Source organism: Indicator indicator, chromosome 35 (assembly GCF_027791375.1).
Source record: "Indicator indicator isolate 239-I01 chromosome 35, UM_Iind_1.1, whole genome shotgun sequence".
NCBI classification, from domain to species: domain Eukaryota; kingdom Metazoa; phylum Chordata; class Aves; order Piciformes; family Indicatoridae; genus Indicator; species Indicator indicator.
The window spans coordinates 147497-164032 of NC_072044.1; the positions used below are offsets into that span (position 1 = coordinate 147497).

Here is a 16536-nt window from a genome sequence, read left to right on the forward strand (position 1 = left end):
CTGGAAGGTGAGGAATTTCCCCCCCACTCCCAGCTCCATGGGACAAGGGACTTACAGTACCCCAAGATGGAAACATGAGCCTGCAGACAATTCAGACACACTACTGCATCTTCCCTTCATTAAGCTCTGCCTGGCCTGTGCTTTATTGCTATTATTTATTTTTTTCTCCAAGCCTGGAAGATGAGGAATTCCTCTCCCCCTTTCCCCAGCTCCTTGGGACAAGGGACTTACAGTACCCCAAGATGGAAACCTGAGCCTGCAGGCGATTCGGACACACCACTGCATCTCCCCTTCATTAAGCTCTGCCTGACCTTTGCTTTATTATTAATTATTATTATTATTATTATTTTTTCCCCCCATGCCTGGAAGCTGAGAAATTCCCCCCACCCCCAGCTCCATGGGACTTCTGGTACCCCGAGATGACCCAGAGTTACCCTTTTCCCCCCCTTCCCACACCTCAACATCCCCCATCCCGCTGCTCCAAACACCCAACCGCTCCGGATCAAGCTTGGGATGGGAGAAGGGAGACAAAAATGGGGTTTGGTTGGTTTGGTAGGTTGGGGGTTTTGTTGTTGTTGTTTTGTGTGTGGGGGGGGGTGTTTTTTTTGTTTTGTTTGTTTGCAGGGATGCTTATTCGGTGTGGAAATCAAAGGTTGAAGAGTCACTTACACAGCTAATTGCTTCCCATGCAGAACCAAATAGACACCGTAGAAAAGAACTTGTGTTGACTACAACGCAGAGCAGCACTCAGATATTCTGCAGTTGTTCCACTTCAGCTGGAAAAAGACAAGGAGTGGGGTCTGGGAGCACACTTAGACGTCGGTGAGCATCTTGGTGATATTCACATAGTTTGTGTTGGCCAGGGTGCAATTGGCTGTCTTCAAGTTCTCCTCCCTGAAGTCCTCGTTGCTGTTGTTCACGCCTTCCTGAATCTCCATGTAATCAGACTTGCTAATGGTTGAGGCACTTCTGCTTTTCTTTAGGTCAGGGGAAGAAGGGATCTTTGGGCAGCTGGTTACTTGCAAGTACTGAGCCTGCTCCTCTCCCTCCGTCTCCCGGTGGTAGAAGTAGTTGAAGTTGGAGACGATGACGGGCACCGGTAAGGCAATGGTTAACACGCCAGCGATGGCACACAGGGACCCCACTATCTTCCCCCCAATGGTGGTGGGGACCATGTCCCCATAGCCAACAGTCGTCATGGAAACCACGGCCCACCAGAAGGCGTCGGGGATGCTGGGGAACTGGGACTCGCTCTCGTCGGCCTCGGCGAAGTAGACGGCGCTGGAGAAGAGGATGACGCCGATGAAGAGGAAGAAGATCAAGAGGCCCAGCTCCCGCATGCTGGCCTTCAGGGTCTGGCCCAGGATCTGCAGCCCCTTGGAGTGCCGGGAGAGCTTGAAGATGCGGAAGACCCTGACCAGGCGGATGACTCGGAGGATGGCCAAGGACATGGCCTGTTGGCCTTGCTGGCCGTCCTCTGGCTTCTCGGCCAGCTCCGTCCCTAGGGTGATGAAGTAAGGGATGATGGCTACGATGTCGATGATGTTCATGATGTTGGTGAAGAAGCCAGCCTTGCTAGGGCAGGCGAAAAACCTCACCAAGAACTCGAAGGAGAACCAGATGATGCAGAGGGTCTCCACGATGAAGAAGGGGTCTGTGAACGAGGTGGACTGCTGGTAGCCCATGCTGCTGTTGGAGTAGGGGGGGTGGCTCAGCCCGCTGCCGTGCATGTCCTCGTTCTCATCCCGGAAAATGGGCAGAGTCTCCAGGCAGAAGCTGACGATGGAGATGAGGATCACCATGACGGAGACGATGGCGATAATCCTGGCGGGGCCCGAGCTCTCGGGGTACTCGAAGAGCAGCCACACCTGTCTCTGAAACTCGTTCTCAGGCAAGGGCCTTTCCTCTTCTTTGATGTAGCCTTCGTCCTCCCGGAACATCTCCATGGCTTCTTCCCCCAGCTCGTAGAAACGGATCTCTTCCGAGAAGATATCCAAGGGCACGTTCACCGGCCGCCGCAACCGCCCCCCCGACTGGTAGTAGTAGAGGATGGCGTCGAAGCTGGGTCTGTTCCTGTCAAAGAAATACTCGTTCCGGAGAGGGTCAAAGTATCTCATCCTCTTTTTAGGATCCCCTAGCAAGGTCTCTGGGAACTGGGCCAGCGTCTTGAGCTGCGTCTCGAAGCGCAGCCCCGAGATGTTGATGACCACCCTCTCGCAGCACTCATGGTCGGTCTCGGGGTTGTAAGTGTCCTGAGGGTGACCGGGAAGAGCTGCAGCTTCGTCTGCAGGATCTCCGGTAGCCACTGTCATATTGGGCTTGAAAAGGAAATCCTGAAGTGCTAGATTTTTCCCAGTGGTGGAGGTGGTGGTGGTGGGATCGGATTCAGGGCAGGGTTACTATCCTGCAGAAGGACAGGTACGTAGGTTTGGAAGTGTCTCATGAAAAGGCGAAGGGATGATGTGGAACACACACCAAAAAAAACCAAACCAAACCAAAACAAAACAAAAAAAATAACCAAAAGTAAAAAAAGAAAGAGAAACAAAACAACAGCAACAAAAAAAAGGAGAAAATAAAACAACAACCAAAAAAAAAGAGAAAATGAAACAACAAGAAAAAAAAGAGAAAATAAAACCAAAAAAGAAAACAAACAACAAGAAAAAAAAGAGAAAATAAAACAACCAAAAAAAAAGAGAAAATAAAAAAACCAACCAAAAAAAGAGAAAATAAAAAAAACAACCAAAAAAAAAAAGAGAAAATTAAAAAAAGAGGGAAAATAAAACAACAACAACAATAACAAAAAAATAAACAGGAAAGGAAATCACCCCTGCTGAGAAAGAGAGAGATGAAATAAAGTTGGGGTGGGGGGAAAGGGAGAGAGCAGTTCCCTTCACTAATGTCTATCCCTTTCCTCAGGGGGGGGTTGATTTGCCTTCATTGGGACAGAGCTCACCACACTCCCATCTAAACCCATCAGGTGGAGGAGAGCAAACACCTGAGGAACCATCACCTCTTCCAAACCCCTGCAGAAAAACCCTGGCCTTGGCAAAGCAGAACTTTTGGTGGCTAAAAATAAAAATTCCTATTAAATTTAATAAATAAATAAATGAGAGAGACAGACAGAAAGAAAGCAGAAAAAAAAGAGGGGAGGGAAGGGACGGGAAAGGCAGGAGCTAAAAAATAACCCTGTGCTGAGAGAGGAGCCACGGAGAGGGCAGCCCAGGCTCAGCTCCTTTGCAGGCATGCAGCTAAGGGTTAATCTTGCAAGCTCAGGCAACCTAAACCCTCCAAAAGGGCTCTGGGTTTAAGCTGGGCACCTTCCCACTCCTCTTGCCCCAGCCAGGTGACGTGCTGCCCTCCCTGCCTGCTGCCAGCCTGGCCGGCTTGGCTTGGAGCCGCCGATGGAAGCTGCCCCGCGGACCGCTGCAGTCCCCCTCCTCGACCGCTGGTGTCCCGGCTCCTGTCATCATCCTCTGCAAACCACCATGGCACACAGAAAACAAATCACATTACCTGGAGAAGCCAAATCTTAGTGTGTCTCTTAGTAACACCGATTATCTGACCCTGGGGAAATCCTAGAGAGAAATAGAGGCTTCCAAGATCCCCATAATTTCCTCTCTCTTCAAAGTTAAAAATAATGGTGAGTCATCGTAGGAAAAAAAAAAAAAAAAAAAGGAGAAGGGACATAAAAGGGGTTTAGATTCCCAGATGGTGGAAGTCAGGTCTTGGTAATGGTTTGGACTGGAGAGAGAGAGAAAGAGAGACAGAGAGACAGAGAGACAGAATCTTCCTGGTAGCTGTTGCAGATCCGCACTTCAGGGCAGATGAGCGTCTGTCTGATGCCTTCGGTCCGCCGGTGAGAAGATGCCAAGCTCAGCAAAACCAGATGTCCCCAGTGTCCTCGGGAGGTGTGGCATCGCCTGCAAAAAAAAAACACACCCAGAAGGTAGCAAGCTGCTGGGGGTGGGGTGGGGGGGTTCGCAAGGAACGGCTGCAAAGCTTCAGCTCCTCCGGGCACCCCCTGTGTTGTTTGGTTTATTTTTTTTCCCCTTTTTTTTCCCCTTTTTTTTTCTTTTTCAGCTCTCCCTGCGAGCTGTTTGCCCTCTGCCTGGCCAACCTGCACTGCAACGCGAGAGGAAGGCGAGAGCGGACTAGCGGCAAGGCGGAAAAAACCAGAGCCCCATCTCCTCCTGCTTGCGCTCAGCGCCAGGGACGAGCTGCCCGGGGGAGCCGGTGCCAGCCGAAGGAGAGGGGAGGAGGGGGGAAGGGATGGTGGGGGGAAAACGACGCAGCTCCCACCCCGGCCGCTGAAGCTCTGCAAAGCCCTGCTGGGTTCCCACCGCTGCCGAAGCGCCCAGGAGTTGGTGGTACCCACCGGGAGCAGCGCCCACGCCGTCGCCTTCCCTGGTGATTGGAGAGGCTCCGGTTTCATCTGCCAGACTGAACTCCACGCCGGTTTCTCTCTGCACCCCCTCCTCCCCTCTCCCCCCCAGGCACTACCTGCCCCCCTAGATGGCTCTGAGGAGCCCTAAGCATTGTGGGCCCAACCGTGGTGGGACTCACACGACCTGCATCTGCCCTTCCCATCCCCCCAGAAGCCGACCCCCTCGGCCAAGCCACCCCCGTGGGAACTGGGGGCTAAATGTCTCACGGGGATGCTGAGGCTCCTGTCCCCAGTGGGTCAGCAGCATCCCTGCTCCTACCCAGATCCCCCCACACTGCCTCACACCAAGGGGATGCTCAACCCACAGAGATCCAACCAACCTCTCAGTTTTGATTTAGTATTTCCCTCCCCCCCAATGGAAAAAAGGACAAGAAAACACCACCAAAACCAACCACCAAACCAAGAGAAGAAATAAAAAAACAAACCAAAACCTTTCTAACCTCCCTTCTTCAGCTCCAACTCGACTTGTCTACTTTGAGCCAGGCTTACAGAACCGGGTAGGGGAGGCAGGTGGAAAATAACCCCCTGGTCCCAATCTCCCGGGGAAAGATTTCAGCCATCTCCAGGCCATTTATGCCTGCAGGTTCCTCTCGTCATCACCCGAGGTGCAGAGATTGCTGCAGATCTCTCTTTTCTTGGAAATTTCCCTTCTCTGTGCAACCCTCCTCTCCCTTCTCCTTATGCACTAGAAAAAATAGTACAACCCTGACAAGGCTTGCAGCATTCACCCGCTTCACTTAACCCTTTTCTGCCAGGCCTGCAGAAGAGGAGGTTCTATTTTGTCCCAGTTTCTTTTTTTTTCCCTCCTTTCCCTGCATTCCCTCCCCTCTGCCTCCCTTTGCCGCTCGCTCCTCGAGAGTCCAGCTGGATTCAACCTTCCCTGACTCCTCCAAGCATCACAGCAAAACATCTCCAACACCATCTTGGTGGTGGTGCTACAAAAAGCCATCCAGCAGCTGCAGAACCACAGAATCATGAACCCTCATTCCACCCAAATTCAACCAATCTTGAATTGTTTGTTTGTTTGTTTCTTTTTTTTTCTCCAGACAGTTTTCCCTCCTGCCCAGGAACTCTCTCCTCCCCTTTTCTCTCTCCCCAGGTGTCCACCCCAAGGTTTTTGTTGAACACCACCATTCCCTTCTTGTTGGGTTTAACATGTTGAGTTTTATTTGGCATGAGCTCCAGGCTCCATCCTCCAAGGCCAAACTCAAGTGGTGATGCCTGGTGCTGAGCAGAGATGGTTACAGCATCATCTCCCTTGACATCACACATCCCAGCACTCAGTATCTCCTACTTTCTCCCCATCACATGCCTTCCAGGCTCTCCCCCTCCCACCACCACTGCTTCAAGCATCTTTGGGGTTAATTCATGCAAATTTGGGTGTGGGGAAGAGGGAGATATGGATGAAGTGGAGAAGATTTGACCCAAACACTGCCCCACACTGCTTCAAGCATCTTTGGGGTTAATCCTTGCCAATTTCGGGGTCAGAAAGGGGGAATGGAAGAAGATTTGACCCAAACACCACACACACTGCTTCAAGCATCTTTGGGGTTAATTCATGCAAATTTGGGAGTTGGGAAGGGGCACATATGGATGAAGTGGAGAAAATTTGGCCTAAACACCACATACACTGCTTCAAGCATCTTTGGGGTTAATTCATGCAGATTTGGGTGTGGGGAATGGGGAGATATGGATGAAGTGAAGATTTGACCCAAACACTGCCCCACACTGCTTCAAGCATCTTTGGGGTTAATCCTTGACAATTTCGGGGTCAGAAAGGGGGAAAGGAAGAAGATTTGACCCAAACACCACACACCCCGCTTCAAGAATATTTGGGGTTAATTCATGCAAATTTGGGAGTTGGGAAAGGGCAGATATGGATGAAGTGGAGGAGATTTGGCCCAAACACCACATACACTGCTTCAAGCATCTTTGGGGTTAATTCATGCAAATTTGGGGGTAGGGAAGGAGGAGATAAGGATGAAGTGAAGAAGATTTGGCCCAAACACCCTCCCCCTCCCAGACCCCCTGCGCCCCCCCCCCCCCCCCCCCCCCCCCCCCCCCCGGCTTGAAGCATTTTGGGGGTTAATTCATGCAAATTTGGGAGTAGGAAAGGGAGAGAGATGGACGAAGCGAAGACAATTTGGCCCAAACACCTCCCCCACCCCCCCTGCTTCAAGCATCTTTGGGGTTAATTCAAGAAGATTTGCCCCAGACACCTCCCCTCGCGCTGCTTGAAGCATCTTTGGGGTTAATTCATGCAAATTTGGAGGCTGGGAAGGGGGAAGTGAAGGAGATTTGCCCAGGGACCATCAGTTTCCTCCCAGCCTGCAGAGCCTGCGGGCAGGATCCGTGCCTGGGTTGCAGGAGGGTGGCAGGGCTTGAGGACAAGGTCACGGCGAGGACCAAGCGGCGAGTCCCCTCCGTCTGCGGAGCTGCTGGGCAGGCTGTATTGAAGCAGGGCAGTGGTGGGGAAGGAGCGGGGGGGGGTGGGAGTGGGGGTGGGGAGGAGGGGAAAGGATGCAAAGGGAAAGGGTTTGGAGGGGGGAGAGAAAAAGGCACCAACTTACACTTGGCTCTGCAGTCAGGCATGCGGCGAATGCACAAGCAGCTGCTCTGCTCTGCGCCGCTGCCGGCACCTCTCACCCTCCAGCCCCCCAAACTCCTACCCCAGGAGTCAACCTCGGAAGGCAGCAGAGCTTCTCCATGAATATTCAGAAGATGAATACGAGCGTCCTTCCTTCCTTCCCCCCCACCCCGCCCCAGCTAAAACCCGCCTCCCTCCTCCCAAGCAGGAGAGACCTAGATTTCAACCACTGGGAAGTGATCAGAGCCCTGGATACAGGATGCTGCTGAGCCGAGCCGAGCCGCTCCGGTCCGTGCCATCTTCTCAGTGACAGCTTGGTTCTGCTCGGGGAGATCCGGAGGGAGGAGGTGGCGGGGTGGGAGGTGAAGGGGGAATGGAGAACCACAAGCTCCAGGCAGCTTTGGGGAAGGAGATGAGGGAAGATATAAGTGGTAGGGACCACACTGTTCTGCTCTTGGCTGGATGTAAAAAGCAGTGATTGCAGATCACTTGGTGGTCACAGATCTCCCCTCACGTGGAGGCATCTCCCACCTGCACATGAGGGGCATGACCAAGCTCCTACAAACTTGGTGTGCAGGAATCATGGAATGGTAGAATTGTTCAGGCTGGGAAAGAGCTTTGAGGTCATCAAGTCTAACTCTTTACCCAGCACTGCCAGGGCACCACCAAGCCATGGCCCTCAGCACCACAGCTCCAGGGCTTTGAAACCCCTCCAGGGATGAGGACTCCACCACTGCCCTGGGCAGCCTAAGCCAGGCCTTGACAACCCTCAAAGGGAAGAAATTGCTCCTCATCTCCAACCTGAACCTCCCCTGGGGCAGCTTGAGGCTGTTTCATCCTATCACTTGTTTCCTGGGAGGAGAGATCAACCCCCACCTGGCTCCAGTCTCCTCTCAGGAGCTGTAGAGAGCAATGAGGTCTCCTCTCAGCCTCTTCTCCAGGCTCAACACCCTCAGCTCCCTCAGCTGCTCCTCCCCAGCCCTGTTCTCCAGACCCTTCCCCAGCTTTGTTGCCCTTCTCTGGACCTGTTCCAGCCTCTCAATGTCCTTTTTTGTAGTGAGGGGCCCAAAACTGACCCCAGGATTTGAGGTGTGGCTTCACCAGTGCCCTGCACAGGGGAATGATCCCTGCAGGGTCCTGTTGGCCACAATATTCCTGATCCAGGATGCTGGTGGCCTCCTTGGCCACTGGGCACTCCCTGGCTCATCTCCAGCTGCTGTTGACCACCCCCCACCCAGGTCCTTTTCCAGCAGGCAGTTTCCAGCCACTCTGCCCCAAGCCTGGAGTGTCCATGGTGTTGTTGTGACCCAGCTGCAGGACCTAACCTTTGGCCTTGTTGAACTTTATGCCACTGACCTCATGGCAACCTCTCTCTAAGGGCAGGAGGAAGATGCATCTGCTTGGACCACTCTGCCACTACCTGTGGCCCTGTGGAGAGCTTCAGGGCAGCTACAAGTCCTGCAAAGCTCCTGCACCCAGTAACCACTGGAGGAGATGATGGAAATATTTGCAAGGGGCTACTGGTGCCAGCAGAGGTCATCCCAGAGACCACAGCCCAGGGTGGGATGGGAGGGCATGGACCAACCTGAACACCCATGAAAACCACTGCCAAATGCCCAGCCAGGAGATGTGGGGCCATGGCAGGTGTAAACCAAAGGATTTCAGGTCTCTGAGGTGCTGGGAGCAGCAGGTAGCACAGAACCAGGGCATGAAGGGCTTGTAGCAACAGGACCAGGAGCAGTGGTTTGAAAGTGGAGCAGGGGAGATTCAGGTTGGACATCAGGAGGAAGTTCTGCACAGTGAGAGTGGGGAGACACTGGAACAGGTCACCCAGGGGGGTGGTTGAGGCCTCATCCCTGGAGATAATCAAAGTCAGCCTTGCTGTGGCCCTGGGCAGCCTGCTCTAGCTGGAGGTGTCCCTGCTGCCTGCAGGGGGCTTGGACAAGATGACCTTGGAGGCTCCCTCCCGACCTGATGCAATCTGTGAACCAGAGTGGGTGCAGCCCCAGGGGGATGTTGTCACCTGCTGCTGCTCCCCACAACCCTCTTGATGTTGAAATAAACCCAAATCTGTCCCCCTCCCCCTTCCTCCCCTCCCCAGATCCCAACACTGAGGCTGAATTTCTAACCCTAGGGCAGAGCTGGGAACCCTTCGCTCCCTTGCGTGTGTGAGTTTCCTTCCTGCCTGCATCCAGCTGGGCAGGAGGTTACCCTGGCTGAGGGTTTAATGTCATCTGCATCATTTTAGCCTTTTCTGAAGGCAGATCTGCCACAGCAGGGTCGGTTGAGTCCAGAAAATGATTTGCCTGAGGCTGATCCTTATGCAATGTGCAGAAAGTGAGGCTGGGCAGAGCATGACTGAAGTGCAGCTGAGTGCCCAATGTGTTTCTTCCTGCTGCTGCCTCTCCAAGGCTCTGCAGAGCCAGGCAGATTCACACACACACATCACAGACTGCAGCAGGTTGGAAGGGACCCTCAAAGCTCATCTTGTCCAACCCCCCCTACAGCCAGCAGGGACACTTCCAACTCAAGCAGGTTGCCCAGGGCCACATCAGGTCTGGTTTTGAATGTCTCCAGGGATGAGGCCTCAACCACCTCCCTGGGCAACCTGTCCCAGTCTCCTTGTGCAGAACTTCCTCCTGATATCCAACCTGAATCTGCCCTGCTCCAGTTTCAAACCTTTGCCCCTCACCCTATTCCCACAGGCCCCTCTGAACAGTCCCTCCCCAGCCTTCCTGCAAGTCCCCTTCAGATATTGAACTGCAGCTCTAAGGTCTCCCTGGAGCCTTCTCTTCTCCAGGCTGAGCAACCCCAACTCTCACAGCAGAGGTTCTCCAGCCCTCTGACCATCTTTGTAGCCTCCTCTGGACCCTCTCCAGCAGGTCCAAAGAAGTTTCCCCTCCCCAGCAGCAGCTCCTCAGCTCTGTGGAGCCCGGGGGAACGTCTCTCAGCGGAGTGAGTGACTCCTGGCTTCCTCCCCTGCCTGCGGAGCTGCTGCTGCCGTTGCTGTGTCTGTGCTTTGCCTCCCTCCCCACGCTGACAGCTCCCGACGGAACCTCCTCCCCCCTGCTGCCCCGAGCTGCAGACGAGCTGCTGAGCTGCACCCACGGCTCTGCTCCAGCCGACGTCTGCTCCTCACAGCTCTCAACTGAGCCACGAACCCCTTCTGCCTTCTCCATCTTCTCCAAGTGGACTTCAAAGTCACCCCAGCTAGAAAACCTTACCCCATCCGGCTGGACCCTCAGCACGTTCCCTGATGACACCATACTGGGAGGAGTGATGATGATGATGATGGGATGGGAGGAGTGGCTGACACCCTCCCCAGGCTGTGCTGACATTCAGCCAGACCTGGCCAGGCTGGAGAGTTGGGGGAGAGGAAACTCCTGAAGCTCATCCAGGACATGGGGAGGGTCCTGCCCCTGGGGAGGAACAACCTCCTGCAGCAGTACAGGTGAGGGGGGACCTGCTGGAGAGCAGCTCCAAGGAGAAGGACCTGGGAGTGCTGGGGGACAGCAAGAATCATAGAATGCTCTAAGTTGGAAGGGAGCAAGTTCCCCATCAGCCAGCAAGGTGCCCTCATGGCCAAGAAAGTCAATGGGGTCCTGGGGGGCATGAAGAAGAGTGTGGCCACCAGGGCAAGGGGAGTTCTCCTGTCCCTCTGCTCTGCCCTTGTGAGGAGTCATCTGGAGTCCTGGCTCCAGTTCTGGGCTCCCCAGTTTTAGAGAGACAGGGAACTGCTGGAAGCCAGGAGGAAGAACCAACCTGGGCCAAGGTTTGACCATGCTGCCAACCAGAGAGGGCTTGGACAAGGCAGGGAGCTGAGCCCCAGCCCCATCCTGTGCCTGGCTTTCAAGTCAGCACTACTGAGCCCTGTGTCCCTGCTGGAGCTGTGAGGGAGATCCCAGGGCTGTGAGAGCTCCTCTGGGGAGCATCCCACCTCCCACCACTGCTTACATCACAGGAACCAGCTCCCAGCCCCCCAGCACCCCCTCTCAGGGTGTGTGGTGGCAAGAGGAGGGGGCAGCAGGAGACTTTGGTGACCCCAATGTGGTGGCAGAGCAGCTAAAAAGGAAGGCAGCCAGGGAACAGTGACACAGCCCCACAGAGCAGGTTCTGCCCTTCCACAGCAGCTGCTGCTGGGAGATCCCCAAAGGCCCTGGTGAGATGGGGCAGGGCAGCTCCTCCTGCCTGGGGGAGGCTCAGGGCTTTGCCCAGGGTTAGGCAGGGAAGGAGGAGCAGAGCAGAAAGTGATGCTGGGCTCTGCAGGAACTGGGCAGGGCTCCTGGTCCTGAGAGCATCTTCTGGTCCTGAGAGCATCTTCTGGTCCCTGGGAGGATCTCCTGGACCATGGCAGTGTCTCCTCGTCCCCTTGAGGATCTCCTGGTCTCTGGGAGGATCTTCTGGTGCCTGGGAGGATCTCCTGGTCCCTGGGAGAATCTCCTGGACCATGGCAGTGTCTCCTCGTCCCCTTGAGGATCTCCTGGTCTCTGGGAGGATCTCCTGGACCCTGGGAGGATCTCCTGGACCATGGGAGTGCCTCCTGGTCCCTTTGAGGATCTCCTGGTCTCTGAGAGAATCTCCTGGACCATGGCAGTGTCTCCTGGTATCTGGGAGGATCTCCTGGTCCCTGGAAGGATCTCCTGGACCATGGGAGTGTCTCCTTATCCCTGGGAGGACCTCTTGGTCTCTGGGAGGATCTCCTGGTCTCTGGGAGGATCTCCTGGTCCCTGGGAGGATCTGCTGGTCCCTGGGAAGACCTCCTGGTCCCTGGGAAGGCACATGGTGGCCAAAGGGCAGGCAGCACATCTCACCTCCCTGCAGACTCCAGCACCCTCTCCCTCTGTACTTCTCCAGGGTGCTTTTGGGTGATTATTTCAAGAAGACCTCCTTTGGGCACCAGCCTGAAGTCTCACTGAGGAACCCTGAGGATGTCTCCCCTTGGCCTCTGCTTGTTCCCTGGGAGAATGCCTCACAGAAAGGGGCCTGGGGCCTGGTGAGACCCCAAGATAAAGGAGAACTGATGAAGATCTCATTTTCTCTCCAGGGGTTCATCTTCCCCAGGTCTGAGCCCCTCCATGCCCAGTGGAGCATCCCTCCTCCTCCTCCAGCTTCAGGGGGTTGATGCCCACCAAGAAGCAGGGAAATAAGGTCAAAAGTTGAAACCTTCTGGCTGTTGAACTTTGGGAGGAGAAGACTGAAGGGAGATGAGAGAAACCTGCAGTGAGGGTGACCAGCACCTGCAGGCAGAGTGCCTTGGCCTTGGGGGAGCAGTCAGGTAACCTCAGGCTCCTCCCTGTACTCCCCTGATGGAACTCAACTCCTTTTAGCCACCAGTTCTGGGTCTGGTTCTCCATGCAGGTGATGAGCAGGGTGATAAACATCTCCCACCACAGCAGGAGTGGGACCAAAGCAGTCCCACAGAGGCCATTTTTAGACACTGTGTTTCTCAGCCCAAGTGTCTGCTGGTGCTGGGCAGAGGCCAAGGGCCACTGAAGGTCAGATCTGAGCTGTGGAGAGATGTGAGAGGAGTTCCCTACAAGGCAGATGTTCATCCCTCCCTGGGGAGCAGCAGGACTCAACATCTTTGTTGGTGCCAGGGAGAGTGGCATTGAGTGCCCCCTCAGCAGGTTTGCTGATGGCACCAAGCTGTGTGGTGCAGCTGACAGGCTGGAGGGAAGGGATCCATCCAGAGGGACCTGGACAGGCTGGAGGGAAGGGATCCATCCAGAGGGACCTGGACAGGCTGGAGGGAAGGGATCCATCTAGAGGGACCTGGACAGGCTGGAGGGAAGGGATCCATCCAGAGGGACCTGGACAGGTGCAGAGCTGGGCACAAGCCAACCTCAGGAGGTTCAACAAGACCAAGGGCAAGGTCCTGCAGCTGGGGCAGGGCAATCCCAAGCACAAATCCAGGCTGGGCAGGGACTGGCTGGAGAGCAGCCCTGAGGAGAGGGACTTGGGGGTGCTGGGGGAGGAGAAGCTCAGCAGGAGCCAGCAGTGAGCACTTGCAGCCCAGAGAGCCAAGCAGAGCCTGGGCTGCAGCAGCAGAAGTGTGGCCAGCAGGGCCAGGGAGGGGATTCTGCCCCTCTGCTCCACTCTGCTGAGACCACTCCTGGAGCTCTGTGTCCAGGGCTGGAGCCTCTGTTACAAGAGGGCTATGGACATGCTGGAAGGTGTCCAGAGAAGGGCCACGAGGAGGAGCAGAGGGCTGGAGCTGCTCTGCTGTGAGGACAGCCTGAGAGAGTTGGGGTTGTGCAGTCTGGAGAAGAGAAGGCTCCCAGGAGACCTTCTGGTGGCCTTCCAGGATCTGAAGGGGGCTCCAAGAAAGCTGGGGAGGGACTTTTGAGGGTGTCAGGGAGTGACAGGACTGGGGGGGATGGAACAAAGCTGGAAGTGGGGAGATTCAGAGTGGAGGTGAGGAAGAAGTTCTTCCCCAGAGAGTGGTGAGAGCCTGGAATGGGTTGTCCAGGGAGGTGGTTGAGGCTCCATCCCTGGAGGTGTTTGCAGCCAGGCTGGATGAGGCTCTGGGCAGCCTGATCCAGTGTGAGGTGTCCCTGGGCATGGCAGGGGGGTTGGAACTGGATGCTCCTTGTGGTCCCTTCCAACCCTGCCTGATTCTGTCATTCTCTGATTCTATTCTAGGACTCAGAACAAGGTGGGAGGAAAAGCAGCCTGAGAGGATGCTTGGCCTCCTCTTCCTCCCACGTGGAGATGCTGCAGGTGGGGGGTGGTCAAGCTGGGGAGCACCTTCCCCAGGGCTTGTTGGTGTGGGCACAAGGGCAGCCTGGGCATGGTGGCACTGTGGCAGCTCCAGCCACGAGATGGCACTGCCTGGCACAGCACGAAGTGGAGGAGTCCCCATCCCTGGAGGTGCTCAGAAACCTCTCAGACATGCTGGAGGCTCCTGGACACTGTTTAGGGAGCTTGGTGGTGTTGGGCTGAGGGTTGGACTGGGAGATCTTGGAGACCTTTCCCAGCCTTAATGATTCAATGAAGCAGAATCCCAGAGGGGCAAATCCTGGGCTGGGCCAAGTCATGGAGCATGCCAGCCCCGAGGCTGTGCCAGGCTGTGAGACACTCTCCAAGCCATGGGGCAGGAGGCTGTGCTGGCAAAGGCTGTGCCAGCTTGTGAGCCCTGCCAGACCCTGAGCTGTGCCAAACTCTGGGCCACAACAGGTCATGAGCTGTGCCAAAGTGTGGATTGTGCCAGGCTGGGAGCTGTGCCAGCCTGCTCCAGCTTGGTCCTCAACCTCTCCATATGGCCTTGGTTGGCTTCACCCTCCCACCAAGCTCCCCCTCATGTCTGGGCACCCCAGCACAGCTCCTTTCCCTGCAGAGTCTCTCCTTGGCATGGCCATGCCATGGTGGAAATCCCCTAGAAGAAGAAGTAGCCAAGATTGGGGAACCTTCTGAAAGGCTTTGGAGGAAATTCTTTCCTTTCTCACCACTGCTGGGGGCAGCTGGAGATGCTTCATGGTGGTGACACCAACCTGGCCCCATGAACGTGTCCCCAGGAGCTCTGAGCTTGCTGTTCTGACTGGTGACAGCCACAGGGCTGCAGGTGACGTGGGAAGGACACAAGGTGGCATGATCTTATGGTGACATGATTTTATGGTGACATGCCAAGGTGCTGCAAGAGTGCTCAGGCATTGGCACAGGCTGCCCAGGGAGGTGGTGGAGTCCCCATGCCTGGAGGTGACCAACAAGCACCTGGAGATGGCACTTGGGGCCATGGTTTGGTGCCCATGGTGGGGTTGGGCTGCTGGTTGGACTGGGTGACCTCAGGAGGCTTTGCCAACCCAAACAGTTCTGTGATTCTATGCCCAAGGCTCCCACCACAGAATCACAGAACTGTCAGGCTTGGAAGGGACCCCAAGGCTCAGCCAGTTCCAACTCCCCTGCCATGAGCAGGGACACCTCACACCACAGCAGGTTGCTCACAGCCACCTCCAGCCTGGCTGAAAAAACCTCCAGGGATGAGGCTTCCACCACCTCCCTGGGCAACCTGTGCCAGGCTCTCACCACCCTCCTGGGGAAGAATTTCCTCCTAACATCCAATCTGAATCTCCCCACTTCCAGCTTTGTTCCATCCCCCTCACTCCTAATCACTACCTGACATCCTCAAAAGTCCCTCCCCAGCTTTCTTGGAGCCCCCTTCAGATCCTGGAAGGTCACAAGAAGGTCTCCTGGGAGCCTTCTCCTCTCCAGACTGCACAACCCCAACTCTCTCAGTCTGTCCTCACAGCAGAGCAGCTCCAGCCCTCTGCTCCTCCTCCTGGCCCTTCTCTGGACACCTTCCAGCATGTCCATAGCCCTCTTGGAACAGAGGCTCCAGCCCTGGACACAGAGCTCCAGGAGTGGTCTCAGCAGAGTGGAGCAGAGGGGCAGAATCCCCTCCCTGGCCCTGCTGGCCACACTTCTGCTGCTGCAGCCCAGGCTCTGCTTGGCTCTCTGGGCTGCAAGTGCTCACTGCTGGCTCCTGCTGAGCTTCTCCTCCCCCAGCACCCCCAAGTCCCTCTCCTCAGGGCTGCTCTCCAGCCACTCCCTGCCCAGCCTCTCTCAGTGCTTGGGATTGCCCTGCCCCAGCTGCAGGACCTTGCCCTTGGTCTTGTTGAACCTCCTGAGGTTGGCTTGTGCCCAGCTCTGCACCTGTCCAGGTCCCTCTGGATGGATCCCTTCCCTCCAGCATCCAGGATCTATGCTGGGACCCCCTCAGCCTCCTCCCCTCCATCCATGGGGAATGCCACCAGCTCCCAGTGTCCTCCTCCTCGTCATTTCTCTGCTGTATTTACTATTCCTCATCTCCCACCCCCTCTTTTGGGAAGAGCCAGACTTCCCCGTTGCCATGGGAACCCTCCCCTTCTCCCCTCCTTCCTTCAAAGAGGTTTTCATCCCTTTCTTGTAAAAAAATTGCTATTTTTAGCTCTGGCTTCCCCTTCTCCCCCTCCCCACTCTGTGCTCTCAGCTCAGGCATTCCCCAGCCAGCAGCACCCAGGGGAGCTGCCACCCTCACTGCCAGCACCCAGGAGAGATGTGGCACCACCTGCATGCCTGGGATCAGAGCAGCTTCAGTCCCTGCTTGGGTCCATGGTCCAGATCCTGGTGGCTCCCTTAATTTGTGGGGGTGGGAATGTTTGGGGTATCAAGGAAATGCTTCTGGCCTGCAGGGAACTCCTGGGAGCATCCAAAATTCCACCTGCTCCACAGGAGGGGTGCTTGGGAGTCACCATCCTTGCAGCACCCTTGGGTCAAAGGTTGGCCTGGATGATCTTGAAGGTCTCTTCCAACCAAAGATACTCTGTGAAACGCCCAGCAGGAGCCTGACTCTGAGCTTGGAAGAAGCCCTCTGCAGCACCCTGCAAAAGTCATGGCTGGAAGAGCTGCTCTGGCTTGGAAAGAGGATGACACAGGTCATTAAAATCCTGCCTGCTGGGGAGGGGAGGAGGGGACAGCTCACCACGAAGGAAGGAAATGACACCCAGGGAAAGCTCCAAGCAGTAAACTT

General features: G+C 55.5%; 1 protein-coding gene across 1 annotated transcript; it reads right to left on the reverse strand.

Annotated features, from left to right (window-relative positions):
* Positions 1–812: 812 nt before the first annotated feature.
* On the reverse strand, positions 813–2312 carry KCNA2 (potassium voltage-gated channel subfamily A member 2). The gene has a single exon (XM_054395815.1). The coding sequence runs from the start codon at positions 2310–2312 to the stop codon at positions 813–815; it is 1500 nt and encodes a 499-aa protein (XP_054251790.1).
* Positions 2313–16536: the final 14224 nt, after the last annotated feature.